The sequence below is a fragment of the Cicer arietinum genome, chromosome 3, assembly GCF_000331145.2.
Source record: "Cicer arietinum cultivar CDC Frontier isolate Library 1 chromosome 3, Cicar.CDCFrontier_v2.0, whole genome shotgun sequence".
Taxonomy (NCBI): Eukaryota; Viridiplantae; Streptophyta; class Magnoliopsida; order Fabales; family Fabaceae; genus Cicer; species Cicer arietinum.
The window spans coordinates 40,373,617-40,395,119 of record NC_021162.2 but is presented as its reverse complement, the minus strand read 5'-3'; the positions used below and the strand labels follow the sequence as shown (position 1 = coordinate 40,395,119).

Genomic DNA, 21,503 nt, shown 5'->3' with positions numbered 1-21,503 from the left:
AGCTTTTTCAAAGAAGTATTATTTTTATTCTAAAAATAATGTTTTGGTCAAAAAAGCATGGCCTCTCCAACAGCTATTTTGTACATCTCCAGCCTATAAATAGAAGGCCATTATCTCAGTTCTCAGCAAGAAATTCAAGTGCTAAGTAATCAACATTATACAATCACACTTAAACTTGAAATTCTGCAAAACAGAGGAAACATTACTTTCTGCAAATTCGCGAAACAGCCACTGCTGCTCATTCATATATCAGTTGCGAAATTGTCATTAGATACTCTGTAAAGAATCTTTTCTCAAACAAGAGTTGAGTAATATCAGATTCTGTCAAAATCAATCATTTGTAAAAACTCAAACTATAAGAGTTTCGTTATAGTTTGTTTAAGATTGCTTCCTATCAAGGTTAGATAGGTGCTGTGATTGCTTTCTGGGTGGAAAGTAATTAAGAAAGAAATAGATCAAGGTTGATTTATTCTAGGTGTTGTAAGATTAAGAAGGTTCTTCATTTTAAACACTTAGTGGAAAATCTCACAGTGTGAGGACTGGACGTAACCCACGTTGGGTGAACCAGGATAAATCTGTGTGTGGTATTCTCCTTCCTTTCTCCTCCTTTATTATATTGCATTAATCATTTGAGATAAAGTATAAACTGATTTTCTGCTAATTAAAGAACGTTCTCTGTTTTATAACATAAACCAAGAACGTTCTCCGTTTTCTGTTTTATAACCAAGATCATTCTTGAGTTATTTTCTTAAGTTTTAACAGGAATTTTTAAAAGGCATATTTACAATTCAAACCCCCCTTTCTTGTAAATCGATATTGTTACTTCATAATATATATGATATAAATTTTCAATTCAACAATGAATTTTATAAAATTTATACCGGTTGAAATGTTATTGAGTGGTGTAACATTGCTCTAATATTATATTGATATAATTTAATCATATCTCAAAGGTACTGAACAAAAACATGAATTTTTTTCCACACTAAACTATGAGACAAATTTTTGTCTAAAGTACAAACTATCAAAAATACAAAAAATACCTTTTTTATTTTCTACAAAAAATTTATTATCTCTCTATGCTCTCGCATATCTCAATCTACTATTTCATGTCTCTTTCTTTTCTCTACTATCATGTATTCTCCCTCTTTCTCTACTCTCTCATTCCTCTATCCCTCTCTTATCTTTTTATTCCTTTATCTCTCTAGTCCCTCCCTCTTATCTCATTTCTCTATACTATCTTCATCACTTTTTAGCCCTCCCATATCTTTCTCCATTTTATCTCTATGTCTACTCTCTCATGTCTCTTTCCCAATCTCTCTCATGTGTCTCTCTTTCTCGCTCTCCTATATCCCCCTTTTATATATATATATATATATATATATATAATCTATTATGTTTCTCTTCTCTCTCTCTCACTCTCTTATCTCTTTATTTCCCTATTATCTCTCTCTCATTTCTTACTATATCTCTCTCTTCTCTTTATGAACATATTTTTTCTCCTCCCTATATATCCTTTATTAATATGTACTATCATAAACATTACTATATAGACATATCAAACAAAATGTAAAATAACATTATTTATCTTATTTATCAATCATCAATCATAGTAGAGTACAAAAATTTATCTTATACAGTTCTATATTGTTTTATTTAGTATTTACTATTTTACAAATTAAACACACTCATTGATAGATAAATAGAGAGAGTTGATTTATAAACTAAACAAATAAAATACATACAACTACAATTAAATTTATTTGATTCATTAATCAATTCAATAATTCAATTAATTATGTATGAAATCATAATTTTTGAATTGGTTTGGTTAATTTTTCACCCTGATTTGATATAGAAGTGATTTTTTTTATTCATTCAACTCATTTGAGTACCCATTCGGTAAAATACAATGATTGCCATTGCATTGAAATTATCTCTTAAAAATATGACATTTGATTAAAATATTTGTTCTCTTTAAAAAAATATGTATTTTAATATAATCTATATTTTAATTGTAATATAAAGAAAAATAGAGACGCGTGAAATTGAAACTAATGTTCTCCCGGTGTAGTGCTCTATACGTCACTATTATTAATAAATTAATTAATTAATTAATTGAAGCGCCCAATAAGAGACTTGGTGATATCATATCTCTAATTTGCATTATTATCTTTAAAGTGATACAACCAAAACATGTCTATTTGGATGCCACACTCTACTGCTAGCCGTTGTTGTCTAGTTGTGGTGAGCATTAATTTGACATAAATTGTTCCTAATTTACTCGACCTTTGATAGATTGAGGCTTGAGGGAAAATAATAAATGGCAATAAGACATTGGTACAAGGATTTGGTTCCTTTTGGTGCCATGGTGATCATGGAATGCGTCAACGTTGCTTTGAATACTCTGTTTAAAGCTGCTACCTTGAAAGGCATGAGTTACCATGTCTTTGTTGTTTATGCGTATGCTGTTGCTGCTTTTGTACTGCTTCCTGCTCCCTTTATCTCCCAAAGGTTTATTTATTTTATTTATTTAAAGATAAAGTTAAATTGATTCAGAGTACTCAGTTCCAAGAAAAAAAAAAAACAAGATAGAGTTGAATTTGAATCATTGCTTAAAGTTTTTATGTATAATTATGTGATGATGTCCTTTGTTTTTGCAGATCAAGAGTACTTCCCCCTCTCAGTTTACCCATACTATGCAAAATTGGTCTTCTTGGACTGATCGGGTACAAGCTTAATTAAAGCCACACAATTAATTAATTATTATTTCAAATTTTGAATCTTTTACTTTGATTGGTCGAAATTGCAGAAGTTCATCTCAAATTATGGGCTACACAGGTATCAGTTACAGTTCTCCTACTCTCTCATCAGCGATAAGCAACTTGGTGCCAGCTTTTACCTTCTTGCTTGCCATCATTTTCAGGTTCCTCTTCATTTCATTATTATATTAATTAATTCATATACATGTGCAATCATGTCTTAAAGTTCGGCGCAAGTAATTACCAAAGACTATTTTTCGTGTACACCCTATAGTTGGTTTATATTTATTTAGCACCCCAATAAAATATTTGATATATAAAAATAATTTTATTTAATATTTAAAATATTTCATTTAAAGATCATTTGATAATATATTAAAATATTAATAGTGGTGGGAGGCGGTCGATCACCGTAGAGTCATCGGAGAGGTCCATTACGACCACAATAAAGTTGTCGGAGTTCCGCTGTCGACAATTGTGGGCTATCCAAGCTCTCTCGTCGGCTTACCGCCGTCAACCCCACCAATAGTGAAATGTCAAATGAATATATTCCATATATAAATGTTCTTATACTTATCGCTATTCATTACAAAAATTATATTTTAATTTTATTTTATTTTATTATACTTTGAATAGACATTGTTGTCTTGGAAATTGAGAAGATAAGATTGACCAAACAAATCCTTAAATTTGTGAATTGACCATTCTTAAAATATGATAATTATATGAGTTGATTACGAAATAAATTTCGTTCCTAATTTCAAATATGACTTTATTTATATGGTTAAAAAAAAACGATATTGTCATCTAATTAAGATGGTACTAAACTTAAGTCTTAATTCAAATATTGACAATATCATAGGATGTCATGCAGATTCAAATATAATACCTCAGTGTTTATTTATGCTGATATTTATTATTTCTTGTAATACAAAAATAAAATCTATGTATTTCTTATCCCTCTTCATATTTTTTCAATTATAATGACATATATCAGGAAGAAAAAAAAGGTGAAACATATTACTTTTTAAACAAGTTTTTAATAAAGTTAAGTTTTGAATTTCAATCAGTGGGGTAACAACAAAATAGAAAAATGCCGCGGCACATCTACTATTTGCTATCTATATAAGAAATATAAGAAAATAAATTGTCGTGCAAAATACGAAATTAACCTATCTTAAAATTCTTCCACATTTGTTTTTTTATGGGTAAAATAATAATCTCTCATATATATTATTATATATATTTTTTCTCTTTCGATCATACATTATTATATCTATTTTTTTTCTGTATCTCTCTTTCTTTGTTTTTGTTCAACTGAATTTCATTAAAAAATGTTGGGGAAAAAACTCAGCTCAATACAGAGAGCAGAATATAGTGGATTAGTGGTCTCAACCAAAGTGAAGTTACAAGGATAGAAAGATAAAAAAAACTAGAGTGGCATTGGGACTATATAGAAAAAATACAATCTATCCTCCTACTAAACTAAGCATGCATAAGAGTTAAATTAGCAGATAAAAGACAAGTTAGTGAATGAATAAATCCAATTAAACTACCTAGATCAGTAGAGAGGAAGAGAAAATTCAACCATGAGTGTGTGAAGTGTTAGGAAGTGAATTTGGAGGTAGAATCTCTATAAGGTAGATAGCAAAGAGAGTGAGATTCTGCTTTTAAACCATTAATACTCTGAATAGTAAACATATGGTTAGGCTTCACAAGTTCAAAAATAGACCCATTCCTACCCTTCCATATAGACCACAAAGTTAGACAAATTGAAACTAAACCATAACTTTTAAGTCAGGAGCTAGTACTGAAGACATGAACCGTTAGAGAAAACCGTTGATGAAAGCTAGATCCATGTCCGTTGCTCCATACGAAATTTTATTATTTTGAAAGTTGCTTCAGCCATTTCTATCAACCAAATTTAATTTTTCTCATGTTTTGCAATTAAATTTTTTTATTAACTATTAGTACTAATCGTCTATCTCCCTATAGTAACCAACCTTTTGACCTGCTCTCGTGACCCGTGCAAACTCAGATATTATGCTAGCTAATTTGAGTTTGAGTTTGAATTCCAAACTAGCTTATTCTATTGTGTATTAATTGATACTTCATTTTTCCTTGTGGTTTATTTAAGGATGGAAAATGTAGCTATAAGAAGTTTAAGTAGTCAAACCAATGTATCGAGTATCTATATCAGGAGCATTTATAGTAACCCTTTACATATGACTGTCAAGTGGGTTCACTTTTCAAGTGGAATCCATCAATTTTATTAGTGTTATTATAATAATAATAATAATAATAATAATAATAATAATAATAATAATAATAATAATATTATATTATTATTATTATTATTATTATTATTATTATTATTATTACTATTGAAATAAAAGCAAAAAAAAAAAAAAAAACGAAACATTTATTGGACTTTCCCATATAAAGAAAAAACAAAAGAGATTTAAAATCCCTAACAATATAAAAAGAAAACAATAGTTATAAGAAAAGAGAAATAAAAAGTTTGGTCCCGATGGTGGTAACAACTTTGTAGCAAATTTGTTTCGTTTGATATATAATTTTAGTATGTTATTTCTATCACTGAGTTTGTTATTTTAATATATAGTCTGAGTAGTTTTACCTTCTCTGAGAGTTACTTTAGAATACTCACTTTACTGGAAGATTATAAGTTTGTTGTTATTGTTGATTGATGTTCCTTATTGTCATTAGAAAGACTCTTGGTTTTTATTCTCTCCATTTGAAGGAAGTTTTCTAAGTTAATAATTGTGTTTATCTCATATTTAATTTCTGTCAAATTATTTTTTCTCTGTGGAATTGTATTTTTGGTTTGGCCATTTATCTGCACAGATGGGGAAAAAATATTCCGCATTATTGAGATAATTATCTCTAGTTTTTCCCAACAAAATGGTATCTAGAGTTTGATTGATTTGATTTATGCATTTAAATCGAGGAGGAAAATAAAGGTCCGAATATGATTAAACCCAACTCTTCTAATTACACAATTTAGAAGACTCTCATGGAATACATGTTATATAGTAAATATTTGTGTGATCCTATTGAGGATGACACTGCTAAACCCACAGGTAAATCTGACGTTGATTAAAAGAAGATGAATAGAAAGACAGTGACATTGATCAGACAGTGGTTGGATCTGAGTGTATATCCATATGTTGAAAATGAAATAGACGCAAACAAGATATGGGAAACATTAAAAGGGTTGTATGAATGAAATAATGTGCAAAATAAGTTATTCTTGATTCGAAAGCTGGTGAATATGAAATACAAAGATGGAGATTCAATGGCAGAGCATATGAGTATTTTTTCATAATACAGTGAACTAGTTGACAACTGCAGATATTAAATTAGATGATGAGTTGCAAACATTGTTATTGTTGATCATGAGTTCCTTGCCTGATAATTGGGAAGTCCTTATTGTGATGTTGACCTATTCAGCTTAAAGTGGAAAGTTAAAAATATCAACATTTAAAGAGAGCATGTTGAATGAAGAAGCTTGAAGAAACAAACGTGGTTTAATTGGTTCTTCCTAAAAGTCATTAGCACTAGTTACTGAGTCATAGGGGAGAAGTCAATCTAGAAACTTCCATAAACACGACAACTTTGAAAGTTGTAGCAAGTCAAGAAGCAAGTCGAGCACTAGAAAAGAAGTGATATGCTATAATTGTGGCAAAACAGGTCACATAAACAAAAATTGCAGGTTTCTTAAGAGAGATCAATCAAGGGAAATAGATGAAGACAAAGAGAAGAAAAATGATAAAGATACAATAGCAATTGCATCTATTAGTAATGTCTACATTGTTTGTGATGATAATTCAGTAAACCTTGCATGTCAAGATTCAACTTGAATCATTGATTCGAGTGCGTCATATCATGTTACTCCTAGACGTGATTTCTTCTCATCTTACATTGCTGGTGATTTTGGCATGGTAAAAATGGGTGATGAAGGAGTATGTGAAATTATCGGTATAGGAGATATTTGGGTTGAAAATGGGATTGGCTGCAAGCTTCAATTGAAGAATGTTAGACATGTTCTTTATATTCGTCTCAATTTGATTTCGTAAAAGCCTTAGATATTGAGGGTTATCACACTTACTTTGGTGGTAGTGGTATATGTAGAATCACCAAAGGGTCCCTAATGGTTGCAAAGGAGCAAAGTTCCACTTCTCTCTATAGGATGCCTACGAAGCTATGCAAGGAAGAAATAAATGCAATTGAATACACCTTTTCTGGTTTATGACATATGCGCCTCGACCACTAGAGTGAGAAAAGGCACAACATACTTGCGAAGAAAAATTTTCTTCCTGTGAAAGGTACGTCTCTAAAAACTTGCACTCACTGTTTTGCTGGAGAACAACATAGAGTTTTTTTTCATAATATCGGTCCTCATATGAGGCAAAATATTCTTGATTTAGTTCATACTGATGTTTGTATGATGGATAGTAAATCTCTTAGTGGTGCATCATATTTTGTTACTTTATTGACGATCACTCTAGAAAAGTGTGAGCCTTTCCTTTAAAATCTAAAGACAAGGGACTTGGAGTCTTCAAGCATTTTCATGCAAGTGTTGAAAGAGAAAAGGGAAGGACATTGAAATATGTTCGATCAGATAACAATGATGACTATAGATGTCCATTTGAAGAGTATTGTAGATAATATGGAATCAGACTTAAGAAAACAGTTCCAAAGACACCTCAACACAATGGTGTTGCAGAGAGAATGAATCATGTGATTAATGACATAATCAAATGTATGCTCTCTCGTGCAAAATTATCGAAATCTTTTTGGGGTGAAGCAATGAAAACTACAGTGGATTGGATCAAAACTTTCTCCTTCTATTCCACTTGATGGTGATGTTCCAAATAGAGTGTGGACAGGGAAAGATGTCTCTTACCGTCATTTGAGAGTTTTTGGCTGCAGATGTTTTGTTCACGTTCCAAGAGATGAGAGGTCCAAGCTTGCTAGTAAATCCGAACAATGTGTATTCGTCGGTTATGGTGATGAAGAATTTGGTTATAGATTGTGGAATTCGGTTGACAAGAAAATCATCAGAAGTCGAGATGTGATATTTCTTGAAAACCAGACTATTAGAGATTTTGATAAAGCTGAGAAACAAAAATCAAATTCCAGATACATTGATGTTACGCCTAATCCCCCTGCAAAAATCATTGTTGATGGGGGAGATATACATGTAGATGATGAGAATGTAACTGATGATCATGTACTTCACCATGATAAGCAGGTTCCAGCTGAGCCACCAGTCGAGTTTGAGTTGAGAATATCTACTAGAGAACGTAAACCTTTTCAAAGATATCCTCCACATGAGTATGTGATTATCACTAATAGTGGAGATCTAGAGTACTATCAAGAAGCTATTACAAATATTGATAAAGAAAAGTAGTTGAAGGTTATGCAAGAAGAGATGAACTCCTTGCATGAGAATCGCACATTTGATTTGGTAAAGTTGCATAATGGTAGAAAAGCACTCAAGAACAAATGGGTATACAAGATAAAGGCCGAAAAGAATAGTTCTCAACCAAGATACAAAACAAGATTGGTTGTGAAAGGTTTTAATTAGAGAAAATGTATTGACTTTGATGAAATTTTTTCACCTGTAGTGAAGATGTCCTCTATCTGAGTTGATGTTCTCTATTATTATTAGGAAGACTCTGGTGTACCCATTAATTATTATAGTGGAAGTTTTTACTAGACTAGGTCCCGTGGTTTTTATTCTCTCAATTTGAAGGAAGTTTTCCATGTTAAAAATTGTGTTTGTCTCATATTTAATTTCTGCCAAATTATTTTTGCTCTGTGGAATTGTATTTTCTATTTGACCATTTATCTGCACAAGTGGAGAAAAAATATTCCGCATAATTAATATAATTATCTTTAACTTTTCCATTACCTTTGTGACCTGCTCTCGTGACCCGTACAAACTCATGGATATTATGCTAGTTAATTTGAGTTTGAGTTTGAATTCCAAACTATCTTATTCTAATGTGTATTAATTCACACTTCATTTTTTCTTGTGGTTTATTTAAGGATGGAAAAGGTAGCTGTAAGAAGTTCAAGTAGTCAAGCCAAAATATTGGGTACCTTAGTATCTATATCAGGAGCATTTATAGTGACACTTTACTTAGGACCGCCAATCATCATTGCTCATAGACCTTCACTTTCATTTCATCAACAAATTAACACTCTTAAATCGTTAGATCAAAGTTGGGCCATTGGTGGCCTTCTACTAATAGCTGAGTATATATTGGTTCCATTATGGTACATTGTGCAGGTACAAATTTATTTATTGTTATATATTATAATTTCTGATAGAGAGTAGACTAATTTTTTATTTTTGGTGCAATGCAGAGTCTTTTTATTCCTAAGTATGTGAAATATTGTTACTATATAGTCTACACTTTCTAAACATATCGAAATTAAAAAAACATGTGATTGTATATTTTGTTGGTAATTTTGGAAATAAAATCGACTAATAGATACAATTTCAAGCAATATTGTCATAATAGATTGGTGAGTTACTCGAACCCGTAATTCAATCGGTGAAATTTTGATTGAATAATAAATAAATATTAAAAAGCATTTTAAGAAAATTATACGAATTGGTGGAACTAACCACAATTCAATTCAATTCCATAAGATTCAATCTGGTTAAGATTGTTAATAATCCTATTGGCAGGTAAAGTATGAGTAAGAGTTACACATTAAATAAAAAACTATATATTGAGTGCTATATAAATAAGAGAAACTATATATCCAATGTTTTAAGATTTTGGATGAAGGTGTGGTGTTCAGCCAACATGTGTGGTTGTTTTTAACCTAATGAGCTAATTCTCTAAACATGTGAGATAAAGAATGATCAAAGATGAAAGGATAGTCTATGAGTCATAAGGAAGTGATGAGAGCTCCCCAGTTTCATTATTGTTAGAGGAAGAGATGTATTTCTAAGAGAAAACTTACAACTTGCTTAGTTTTAAATGTTAAGTAAAAAGAGATATTTATAAGTACATTAAGATAACTCTAAAAATAATTCTAGAACATCCTAACTAATACATACTTCTAGATATTTTCTAAACTTTTCTATATTTAATATAGTTCTAGATTTTTCAATAGATATTATGTCTTATCTAAATAATTCTAGATTATTCTAAATTTCAAATTATACTTACCATAACTCCCCCTTAATTTGAAATATTCTTCTTCACCTGTGGTCTTGCTCTCAGTCCCTGGCAATCTTTCTCTAGTGTTAGAATTTTATTCTCATCTTCTTTGACGACATAGTTTAATGATTGTTCAATGTATACCTCTTCTTCAAGATAATATTTTGGAATTTTGACTTCACATCAAGTTGATAGATTTTTGGTTTTATCTGAGTTTCTCGAATCATATTCGTGTACAAACCTTCATAATCAACTCCATGTTTATGTTTGTATCCTTTGATGACGAATCCTTCTTTGTATTTTTCTGTCGCTCCGTTAGTACTATTTTTAGTTACTTCTTCTTGATTAGGAGCGCTACGACATCCCTAAGAGAAATTACCAAATTTATGACAATTATAACATTCAACTTTAGATTTGTATACCTCATTTTAATTTTATTAAAGCCACAATCTATTCCTCTTCCACCAACATCCTTAAATGAAGCTTCGGTCTTGAGAGCTTGCTCTAATGACTCATCTTTCCTTTTCTTCATTCTTTCTTTTTGAGCTTGCAAAGAACCTTTTAATTCCTCAATGGACAGTGAGTCATGGTCTTTTGATTCCTCAATAACACAAACTAGATAATAGAACTTAGGAGTCAAGGAACGAATAATCTTCTCTGCTACACAAACATATTCTATCTTGTCTCCATATCTCTTCATTTGATTAACAATTGTCTTCACCCTTGAGCAATAATCTGAAATTGATTTGAAATCCTTCATCTTCAAAGCTTCAAAATCTCCCCTTAGAGATTGAAGCTTTATCTTCTTCACTTTGTCAATGCCTTGAAGTGATTTCTCCAAAATATCCCAAGCTTCATTTGAGGTAGTAGCATTGACAACCTTATCAAACATAGAATCATCTAAACATTGATAGATGAAGGTAAGAGCAAGTTGATCTTTCATCTCCATCTTTAACAATGCTTCGTTCTCATTTTGAGACAAAATTTCTTCATTAGGTGGCTTCTCATAACCTTTCTCCTCAATCTCCCATACACATTGAGAGACAAACAAAGCTTTCATGCGAAAACCCCATTTTTCATAATTATCTTTTGTACGAAGAGGAAAATGGAAATTAGTATAGGCATGAGTTGTCATCTATCAACTTTATTTTCACAACAACTCTCTCAACCAAACTCTGATACCACTTTGTTAGAGGAAGAGATGTATTTCTAAGAGAAAACTTACAACTTCCTTCGTTTCAAATGTTAAGTATAAAAAGATATTTACAGGTACAATAAAAAAACTCTAAAAATACTTCTAGAACCTTTAGTTTTGGCAAACCTCTAACTATTTATTTTTTAGCTAAGGTATTCAAACCCTTAAAACTTAAATAGCCATATCTACAATGCCATAGGTGAGTGCTATTTTCTCTAATTACTTTCAAGTAAAGAGGAATAATAACATGAGCAAAAACAATAAACATCCTATTATATGACATTTCAGTAGGATTAGTCAAACATTTGTCAGCATGAAACAACTTGCACATATCTTATTGAAAGATAATAGTTAAATTCTTCTATTTTAATTGCCCAATGCTTAAAAGGTTGTTTCTTAGTTCATGTAGGAAGAACATATTTGTTATGCCCTAAATCAAGCTTCAAATTTCCTCTTCCCAAAGCTAACATCTTGGAATCATCTTTAAGTTTTATTGATTCTCTAACATTTTCATCAAAGTCAAACAACCACTCCTTATTTCCACACATATGATTTTTGCACCTAGAGTCAAGAAACCACACTTCATCTTTAGCAGCCTTACTCAATTCCTCTTAAGTCATGAGAAACATATCTTACTCCTCATTAAATTTAGCATAATTTTGGTTTTCTTCCCAACTAGGACTTTCATATTGATAGTGCCCTAGCTTGTGGCAATGGTAAAATTTCTTCCTCATTCACCCGCACTACCCCAGTCGCATACATTTTCCCTTCTATAATTGGAAACTTTCAAAACTTGCTCCTCATCCTATGACCCCTCATTCTTTGTTCATGAACAAACAAATTACTGTGGAGTTCACCAACTGACAAGGAAGCTACGTCATTTGACTCTTCAATAGAGAAAACTACATAGTCGAATTTCATCCTCATCGACCTTAGAATGTTATCTACAATCAAGATATGTCATTCTCTCACCTTGAACCTTCACCTTTTTAGCAATGGCCATTAATCTTTGACCCGCTATCACACACGGGTCCAATATGAGTTAATAAAAACGTATCGTAGGACAACAACTCAAGTAATCTCACAAGGACTTTTGACTCAATTGACTGAATTTAGAGTCAATAAAAACAAAAAAGAAAGTTTCAATTTAGGTTCAGACAAATTGAGAAAACAAAATTAGAATCACGTATGTTGAAACGACTAATCCATTGTTTCGAGAATTTCAGTCTTATCACATATTTTTAAAGGGTTCGATTTCTAATTGTGATTTTATTCATGTTTGACTATATAATTGATCAAACAAACATAAATCAACCCTATGTGAATTATATTTCTTTGATTGGATTAAAAACCACATAGATTATAGTTAAGAATCAAGCGTTGCAAAAACTACAATTGATTTAGAAATCGAATTTTGTCAAACCAAATTTAGCAATCCTATTAATTAAGATTCGAATTAAGCAATCAAAATAACAATATAATCGAATGAAAATGAATAGAATCATCAAAATGAAATTAACAATATAAGATAAACCTCAAGTTCTTAATGAAATCCCGAACCTCAAGTTCTTAATGAAATCCCGAAGTTTGATTAATCCTAGAAGTTAGCCTTCCATAAAAAAATCAGATAAAAAAGGTTATTGTTTTATTAATAAAAAACCTAAATTGAGTATCTTGTGCCAAAAAAAAGTGTTCCTGACATACTCTAAAACACAAAAATATATAGTACTCATTTTGGGTCTATAAGCTCCAAGTCGAAAAACAAATGGTCCAATACTGATTATTATTAATTAAGGCTTCAAGTCACATATTCACCATCTTTGACCAAGAAGAGTTCTGAATTAGGCTTTGGCGTCAGTATAAAATTTGTAGCTCCACCTCTTAGCTTTCCAACTCCTACTCGCACGCGTCAATCCGCTATTTGAAGCTCAAGTTATGGTCTGCAGAGAGAGCAAGAGTCAATATGCAAATAATTTCAAAATAATGTCAAATAATTATATTAAAACTCAATTATGACTCAAAGTTTAGAAATGTGCTAAAAAAAACTAATCTTAGACTGAAAAAACTTTCTAATTGTCAAAGTACAAAGTCATAAAGATGTGCCAAAAATGCATTGATCATTCTTCCAAAATAGTCATCCACAAACTCATCTTCTTTCATACACTGAACTTCAAATTTTCTTTGAAGAGCTTAAAACTAAGCTCTGGTCACCTTGATAGATCTTTGATACTTTTGATGCATGGAATCCCAAATATCCTTTGTTGTATCCCTAACGAGAATTGTCTCCATGATAATTCTATTGATCATTTGAAAAAGGTAGTTCTTGACCTTCAAATCCTTTAATTTGCTTTCATGAGCCGTTTTTTGTTGTTTAAGAGTCACACCAATAGGAACGATGAAAAGCCCAGTCACAATTCATCCTCAATATTCCTTAGAACGGATGATATTTTCCATCAACATCGCCTAGTGATCATAATGACTATCAAATTTGGGAGTAGTCGGTTGAATAAAATTGCTCGTTTCCACCATTGATGAAATCATGATGATCTAAACCCATGCAAGAGAATGTAACTTCTTTCTCTCTAAGTATTGAAACAAACTAATATTGAACACTTGCAACTAACTCTAAAAAACTACTATTTTTGGTCAGGACTCTGATACCAATTTATAGGTGGAGAATGATCAAAGATAAAAGAATATTCTGAATCAATATTATTGAATGAACTTTGGCTTTATAGCCTGCAACAAGAGGAGCTGCTCTACTAACTTTGCAATAGAAAAACACTCCTAACAGAACCCCCACATGACCAACACATCCATGGTTGAACCAACAAACTAGCTAGTTCCCCATTCAACATGATTAAATGGGATGATCCAGTTTGATTGTTATAACTGCTTTCAAAGATTAAAGTGATTAAAGGAAGATGCATTTGAGGACCAAATTTACCGATCAAATCAAAATATTTTTGTGATTTTTTATATATTTGAAAACTATAGTGTAAGTAAACATGTACATTCAAGAACCAAATAACTATTTACTTAATTTTGAACAAGTTACTTCTCAAATTTGATTTCTAATCTGCAGGTTCAAATCATGAAGGTGTACCCAGATGAACTAACAGTTGTCTTCTATTACAACTTATGTGTAAGCATTGTCGCTGCAGTTGTAGGTGTGATTAGTGAGAATAATGCAAATGCATGGAAAATAGGACTTGATATATCACTTGCTTCCATCCTTTGCTCGGTATGATTTTTTTAATAAATTCGTTAGTATTATAGAGTTTTGTTAGATATACCAAATCAATTTAAAATTTGATATAATTTAAAATAATTAAATATTAAAAAATGACATAACATTAAACACTAGAGATTAACTCTAAATATTGGCGTGTTCACTTTTTTTGGACTAAATTTGCTAGGTATGATTAGGAATGAATATATAAGATCAGATACGAACAAGAAATAATACAGGACTCTATATCAGATACTAATTATTTTTTTATATACAATTCATATTTTTAGGGATTTTTTGGATCATGCTTGAACATTGCAGTTCACACATATGTACTACGTATAAGGGGGGCTGTGTACGTAGCAATGTTCAAACCACTATCAATTGTCATAGCTGTTGCTATGGGAGTCGTGTTCCTTGGTGATACTCTCTACCTTGGAAGGTACTATGGTTTGTGATAATAATAATCAATTCTCAATTACAAAATCACATCTTCAATTTTTCATACATCTTTTCAGTTTAAATAACTAGTAAAATGATTGAACTCTTATCAACAAAAAAAATATATATATATTCAACTCCAAGGATTATGAGTTTTAATTAAAGTTGAGTTGTTCTAATAACAAATTTTAATCAGACTTTATTTATCGAGGTTTATACCATCCACACCTTAACCTCCTACCCCCTTCATTTCACATAAAATTACATTTTTGTCATTTTTTACTATTTTGAATAATGCTTACTTTTCTATTTTGTATGTTTTGAAATTTTGGAAATGAAATTTTTTTAGATTGTTCAAACTTTCGAAGTTATGAAATGTTCGAAATGAAGTTTTTCTAAGAATTATTGATACTTTCGAACTTTTTGAAATTAAAATTTTTCAAATTGTTCAAACTTTCGAACTTTTTGAAATTTTTGAAGTGAAAATTTTCCAAATATTGTTGAAACTTTCAAGCATGTTAGAAAATTTCAAAATGAATGTTTCAAACTTTCGAGGATTTCGAAATTTTCGAAATAGAACCTTCAAATAAATTTCAAAACATTAGAATTGTTAGAAACTTTCGAAATTAACAATTTACTAAAGGTTTGGCATGAATTAGAACGTTTCTAATTCTTGATATAAACTTTCTATTTATATATTTTTTCATTTATATAAATTTTCCATTTATATATTTTTCCATTTATATAACTTTTTATTTTTTAATTAACAAACTTTCCATTTTTAATTTTGAAAGTTTCAATTTTTCAATGTTTCGAAAGTTTTGAAAAAAACTAGAAATTAACATTTCGAAAATTTCGTATCGATGAAAACATTTGAAAATCTGAAGAAAAAAAACTTATTTCAAAACTTTAATATTGCTCTAAAGGTTCAAAAATTTCAAAAATAATTATTTCAAAATTATGAAAAATTCGAAATTAAAAAAAATTACTTACTTTTTATATTTCAAAAATTTATAAACTTTCGAATAATAGGGTAATTTATGTAAAAGTTTCAAAAGAGAGAGTGAAAAAATGAATGTTAAATTTTTGAGGGTTTTACATATAGCAAAAAAAAAGCAAAAATATAATTTCAAGTGGGATGTGGGGATGGGAGGTTAAGGTGTGGGAGAAATCTCCTATTTATTTTTCAATCGAACTCTAAATTAAACTGTACTCATTTCTCAAGAGATGTCAAATTGACCCAACCTGCCCAATTCCAACAGGACAAAATTCAAAAACCAAGACGGGCTAAGCTAGCCCATCCAGCCCAACCCATAGTTTCTGTTGGGTTGCATATTTGGTGGCCCAACTCAGCTTCATACATACTAGTCAAGCCAGGATGAGCCAAACTCAAATTTTTTACAAATAATTTTTTTGATGAATGCTCATTCAATGTAATTTCCATTACAGATTCAACCTCAAGTTTTTTATTTTTTTACCAGATTCTAGCTTCCAATGGTGCAAAATACACTACCTAATCCTAGTTTATGGTAGTTTATTTGGAGGTGGGAAAACAAAACATGGGGCAGATGAACATTCACCAAATTTTTAAAATTTTTCATAAATTCATAAAAAGAAGTCAGTCTAGCCAAGCGTTCAACCCAATCGGACTAGTTATTACAAAGCCCATCCAAAATATGGACCTATAAGGCATCCCATTTCGTTGTTTCAAAATTGACAGCTCTAATTTCTGCATATAAATAGAAAAATTAAGACAAAAACTAATAGCTACCTTATTCAGACATGCATTGTTATAACAGAGAGACAAATCAATGATTTAGTATGTTGCCTTTCTAATTTTTTAAAATTATTGTGATTTTTGCAGTTTAATTGGAGCCACAGTAATATCAATTGGGTTTTATACCGTAATGTGGGGTAAAGCAACAGAAGAAGTGGTTGAAGATGTTACTAGCCACCAAACACCAACTACACAGAATGTTCCTCTCTTGCAATGCTATAAAACTGATCAGAGTTGAAACGAAAATTCATGCAAGTGTATAAAAAAAGGAAACGAAAAACACAACTCTTAACTAGTGTTGTAGCAGCAGAGTATCTCCCCTTCTAAGGAAAAATCATACTATATTTAAGATTGTAAATAAACAATTCAACTGAATGAGAATATCCTTTCACCATGTAGCAAAGCAACACAAATGTGACTAATATACCAAGCAAACTCTGCAAGTTGGTTGTACCAATAAACATAGATGTGACTATAAAGGCAAGGGAGCAACATTTTTGTCTCTTGTAACCTATGAAACTCAGACTCCGACACGGTCACTGACATGTCGACATGCTAATGTACAAAGTATAGGACATCGAGATGGATATAGATATTTATTTCTTTACTATTAACTAAATAAAATATGAACATTATATATAAAAGATCTAATTTTAATGTCTTTAAATGCCTATCATTGTGACATATCTTTAACCCCATATATGCATATGAGATGTGTCCAATGGGTGTTTAAGATGTGTCAAAGCAAAAAAAAAATGTTTTTATTATCTGAGTTGACAGACAGGTGTTGTAGGAGTCTCCAACACAAAAACATGCCTAATCCCATAAATATTTGTACTTCATAGCTTGCAAGACCTTATGGATAATATGTTTTCAAAGGCATATGGGAAAACAGTATTCACATAAAAATTGTGATGCAACAAATAAAGCACAGAAGGATATCACACTGATTATTTAGTAATACCATAATCATTGTACCTTGTCATGCACTTCATCGGGTAATTTACAAGGGTATTTTATTGATGAACCAAACACGTTTTAAAAAATTCACTTTTGGCATAGATAAATTTCATATTACGAATATATATAATAAAAGTAAAACTACAATATTGTATTTAGGTTTACCGATTAAATTATTAGTGATTTTAACTCAATTTGGAAAAACATTGCAATGTAAATACATAGAACTATGTCCAGTCAAAAAATGTTTGAAAACCATGCCCAGTTTCTCTTTTTGTTTTGTTTTTACAATACAACACAAGCAGGTAACTAAAGGACACAAGGGTTAGAATGATAATTTCTACTAAGCTTGTCCTAAATTTTGAAGTAATATATCAAATCTTGATATTACATATCTAAATGAAAAGAACATTAAACAAGGGAAAATAAAAATTAATCCTAAACTTTTACCGATGGATATGGCCCAATTTAAAGTGAAGGAGAAGGCGTAAAGGATTGTGCAGGATACTGCATCAGCACATACTATCTTGCACTGAAAATTGGATCGTCATGAGGCGATGGCTGTGTCTTTCGAGTGTATTTAAGTAGCAAACCTTCTGAAGAAAGACCTGGAACACTCAGATTCCTGAAACATTAAAAAACAGAAAATTACTTACTTCAAATGTATGTATAAAATGATGATGCATTTTAATGTACAGATATCTAAACCTGATAAACGGTTGCAGATCTTTCCATTCCCATTTCGCACGCTCTCTAAAAAGAATTGAGAAACGTTCAGCTGGTGTGGAAGGCAAAGAAGAGACGCTGAAGGCACGGACCCATGTCTCGATTCCAATTCTCTCTGTCAATACCTCTCCTTCGAGAAGATCAAAAGTCGGCTGCATTTCATCGGGTGTCTTCCGCCTCCACTCATCCATAAAACTCTCTAACTTTCTCTTACCTCCTTTCAGGATTTCTCTTGCAAAGTGTATGCATACGCGCTTCTCATCTAACTTCCACACACATCTTTGCGCCACACAATCATTTACTTGCTTGCCAAATACATGTAAGCAATGCCTTGCAAGTATAATTGGAAATCCATCAGATTCCAGCGTAGTCACGACTTCATCTTCATTTAAAGCATCGAGTGACCAGTCATTCAACACTTTATTTTTCAAAAGCATTCCCAGAATCATGTCCATGTAACTCTCATCAACTAGTCTCCAATACCCGTTAATCTCCACAGCAGAGAGAGTCTGCAATCCAAACCTTAATTCCTCGTCACTAGCTTGAATATTGTTTATCAGATCATTCCAGTTATATAATCCTGTTCTACATTCCTGATTCTCTTCTAAATTTTCCATGTCAGTCTCGTCAGACCTGTAAACGTTCTCAGAAAGAAGCAATTTAAGTTTATCCAGTCTGGGGGAAACCTCAATAAGCTCCATATTACCGAGCACCACTTTTATTACAGGTGTAACAACTTTCTCATCATAATCACTACTATCATTTTTCTGTAGATTATCACATTCTGATTGATTTGACGGTGGTACAAGCAAAACAGAATTGGAAGTTCCAACAAACTTCATACCATATGTTTTTGATTGAGTACAAAGAACTGCATCTTCTTCAGGCTGTCCTCTTAAGACCACCCTAGAATTGAAAGAAATCACGTAGATGGAGACACTTTTAGATCAGAAAAAGGACTAGAAGACTTGTGGAAAACTGAATTATCTCACTACAGCTTGTCCAGATTCAATTAGTGTGAAATGTGTAATTCTTATTTTTAAAATATATATATATATATTTAGGGAAACCTATGAAAAGGTTTCTTGTATGAAGCCAATGACAGGGAGATCTCTGTAGCACCGTCACAACTCCGACACATTGATTATATTCAATTAATTCATATTTCCATATAACCAATGTCGGTTTTGTGTCCAATGTCCAAGTCAGTATTTGTGCTTCATAGGTGGTGATAACATGATTATGAAAAAAGTAAGGAGCATAATGTTGTGAATAGTTGAAGTGCAAAAGCAGAATATGACTTATTTGGCTCAATCAGTTGCGGAATTTAAAAAAATGAGGTTTGGAGATGTTACACAAACAAGACTTTTTTTTTTATACTCAAGTTACTCAAGTTGCATTCCATATTGCTTTAAATTCAATATTCCAAGAGTGAACCAAATAAATAAATTGTCATTTCTTATTTTTATCTAGAGACATTACCACTAGCGTCATAAACTCAAATGATCAAGTATCACCAGATTTCTTCACTAAGTCATCGAGAGGTCCTTGAATCAGTCATATGCTCTAACTTAAGGGAGCATGTTAGAAACAAACAATATAAACAAGATACTTAAGGTCATAATTATAGTAATTAGGTAACCATTAGGCAGATCCACCCTGAACTATGAAAAATTGCATAGCTACTCCTATTTTTTTGCATTTTGACCATCCTGAATTTTCTTTGGCACCTTAAGCCTAACAACCCAAAATCTAAAAGTACTATCATGTTTGGTACCCCTGAACCAAGGTCCTGGATCCACTACTGCGGTTAATTTTTGTATTGATGCCTATAATTCAAAAACACAAATATAGTCACATGTCTAATTTCCTTTCCTTCTTCTCAAAGTGTTAAAAATAACAGAATGCTAATCAATACAGACATACCTTTCACCTAAAACATCTGGGAGCAGTTTGTCATCCAGCTCTAGAATGATGAGATCATCATGAGGTCCAAAATTCGGATGATATGCAATAGAAATATTTGATCCAGGGGACATATGTTTAAGTGTTTCTGATCCTCCTCCTAAAATCTTCTCTTGTGGTTGTTCCATTTCACCCTTTAACTAAGGGTAAAGCATTATTATTAAATAAAATGAAGATTTTTCAAAAGACAATGCATAATGGTTGAAGTTAGTGAAAGAAAGAACACAAATAAATTTGCATCTATCTATGGCAGGTGCAGCTATAGCGGCCGCCAATCGCCCTGGAATGGCACCCTGGCGCGCTACAGGGTTGCAACAGGGAAGGGGAATGAAAATCTGAAAGAAAAAAAAAGGAATACCTTAAATCCTTTGTAAATGTTTTTGACTACCTTCCGATGCCGATGACCAAGTTCGCTGCGTTTTCCGAATTCCGACCAGCTTTTGAATTTTACGGACGGTTGAGTTCCGTGCGTTTTCAATTTGTTTGTGAGTAAAGAAGTTCTTTGCTCTTGTAAAAAAGAAAAAAAAAAAAGAAAGCGGTATTTTTTTGGAGGGAGTTGCTTTTTATTTGACGGAATTTGGAGGGAGTCGCTAAATCTTATTATTTTAGGTTTTTTCATTAATAATATTTTTTTTTTTTAAATTATATCAAACATAAATTTACCACATTATGAAAGTTAGTCCTTTTGATAGACTTTGATCTTTTAACGAATTGTATACATTAATATAAATTAATTTTTTTGCAAAAACAAAATTATAAATTATTTTTTGAGTAATAGCATAAATTAATTAAAAACATATTATTCTTGAATTCATTTTCATCGGAATCATTACATCGCTACAAACATCTTTTTCATTGTTGAAAGTCTTGTTGTTCTTTGAGTTCGAGAATCGTTCAAAGCTTTGATTACAACATTGTACGAAGGTTCATAATATTTCAAAAAGAAGTGAGGCTTGAAATGCATCCAGAGGCGGATCTTGGTTGAGGCAGAGGCCGTAGCCACAAAAAAAAATTTATACGTAAAATGACCAAAAAAATACTCTTATTAAAATTAAAAAATTACAAATATAAAATCTTAAAATTTAAAAGATGTATCTACTCCTCTCTCTCTCTCCCTCTTGAGTCTTGACAAAAGCTTCTAGAATCGTTGTTCATTTTCGTTCGTCTTCGTCTTCATATTCGTTTGTGTCTTCTCCGACGTCTTTGCCATTATCTTCGTTCGCGGTTTGTCTTCGTCTCT

General features: G+C 31.4%; 2 protein-coding genes across 3 annotated transcripts; one reads left to right on the top strand and one right to left on the bottom strand.

Moving 5' to 3' along the window:
* Window positions 1-2,158: 2,158 nt before the first annotated feature.
* LOC101511733 (WAT1-related protein At3g28050-like) lies at window positions 2,159-17,256 on the top strand. The gene is made up of 7 exons (XM_004491696.4): window positions 2,159-2,514; window positions 2,664-2,729; window positions 2,813-2,926; window positions 8,838-9,081; window positions 14,248-14,406; window positions 14,685-14,836; window positions 16,700-17,256. Exons 1-7 carry the CDS (start codon window positions 2,324-2,326, stop codon window positions 16,848-16,850), a joined length of 1,077 nt encoding a protein of 358 aa, XP_004491753.2. The 5' UTR covers window positions 2,159-2,323; the 3' UTR covers window positions 16,851-17,256.
* Window positions 17,257-17,804: 548 nt separating this feature from the next.
* Window positions 17,805-20,890, bottom strand: LOC101504233 (uncharacterized). 2 transcript variants are annotated; one of them, XM_004491678.4, is made up of 4 exons: window positions 20,622-20,890; window positions 20,225-20,403; window positions 18,281-19,204; window positions 17,805-18,197 (listed from the first exon to the last, which is right to left on the bottom strand). In XM_004491678.4, the coding sequence occupies exons 1-4, from the start codon at window positions 20,880-20,882 to the stop codon at window positions 18,095-18,097; spliced, it is 1,467 nt and encodes a 488-aa protein (XP_004491735.2). In that variant the 5' UTR covers window positions 20,883-20,890; the 3' UTR covers window positions 17,805-18,094. The 2 variants fall into 2 exon arrangements, with proteins under 2 accessions (XP_004491735.2, XP_012568768.2); XM_012713314.3 differs by having other exon boundaries at window positions 20,652-20,890.
* Window positions 20,891-21,503: the final 613 nt, after the last annotated feature.

Coding starts and splice junctions, on each gene's coding strand:
- LOC101511733 (XM_004491696.4), top strand. CDS start 2,324: ATGGCAATAAGACATTGGTACAAGGATTTGGTTCCTTTTGGTGCCATG. Junction 2,730..2,812: donor GGTCTTCTTGGACTGATCGG/GTACAAGCTTAA, acceptor TCGAAATTGCAG/AAGTTCATCTCAAATTATGG. Junction 14,837..16,699: donor GATACTCTCTACCTTGGAAG/GTACTATGGTTT, acceptor TGATTTTTGCAG/TTTAATTGGAGCCACAGTAA.
- LOC101504233 (XM_004491678.4), bottom strand. CDS start 20,882: ATGAAAAAACCTAAAATAATAAGATTTAGCGACTCCCTCCAAATTCCG. Junction 20,404..20,621: donor ACATTTACAAAGGATTTAAG/GTATTCCTTTTT, acceptor CTTTACCCTTAG/TTAAAGGGTGAAATGGAACA. Junction 18,198..18,280: donor GATCTGCAACCGTTTATCAG/GTTTAGATATCT, acceptor TTAATGTTTCAG/GAATCTGAGTGTTCCAGGTC.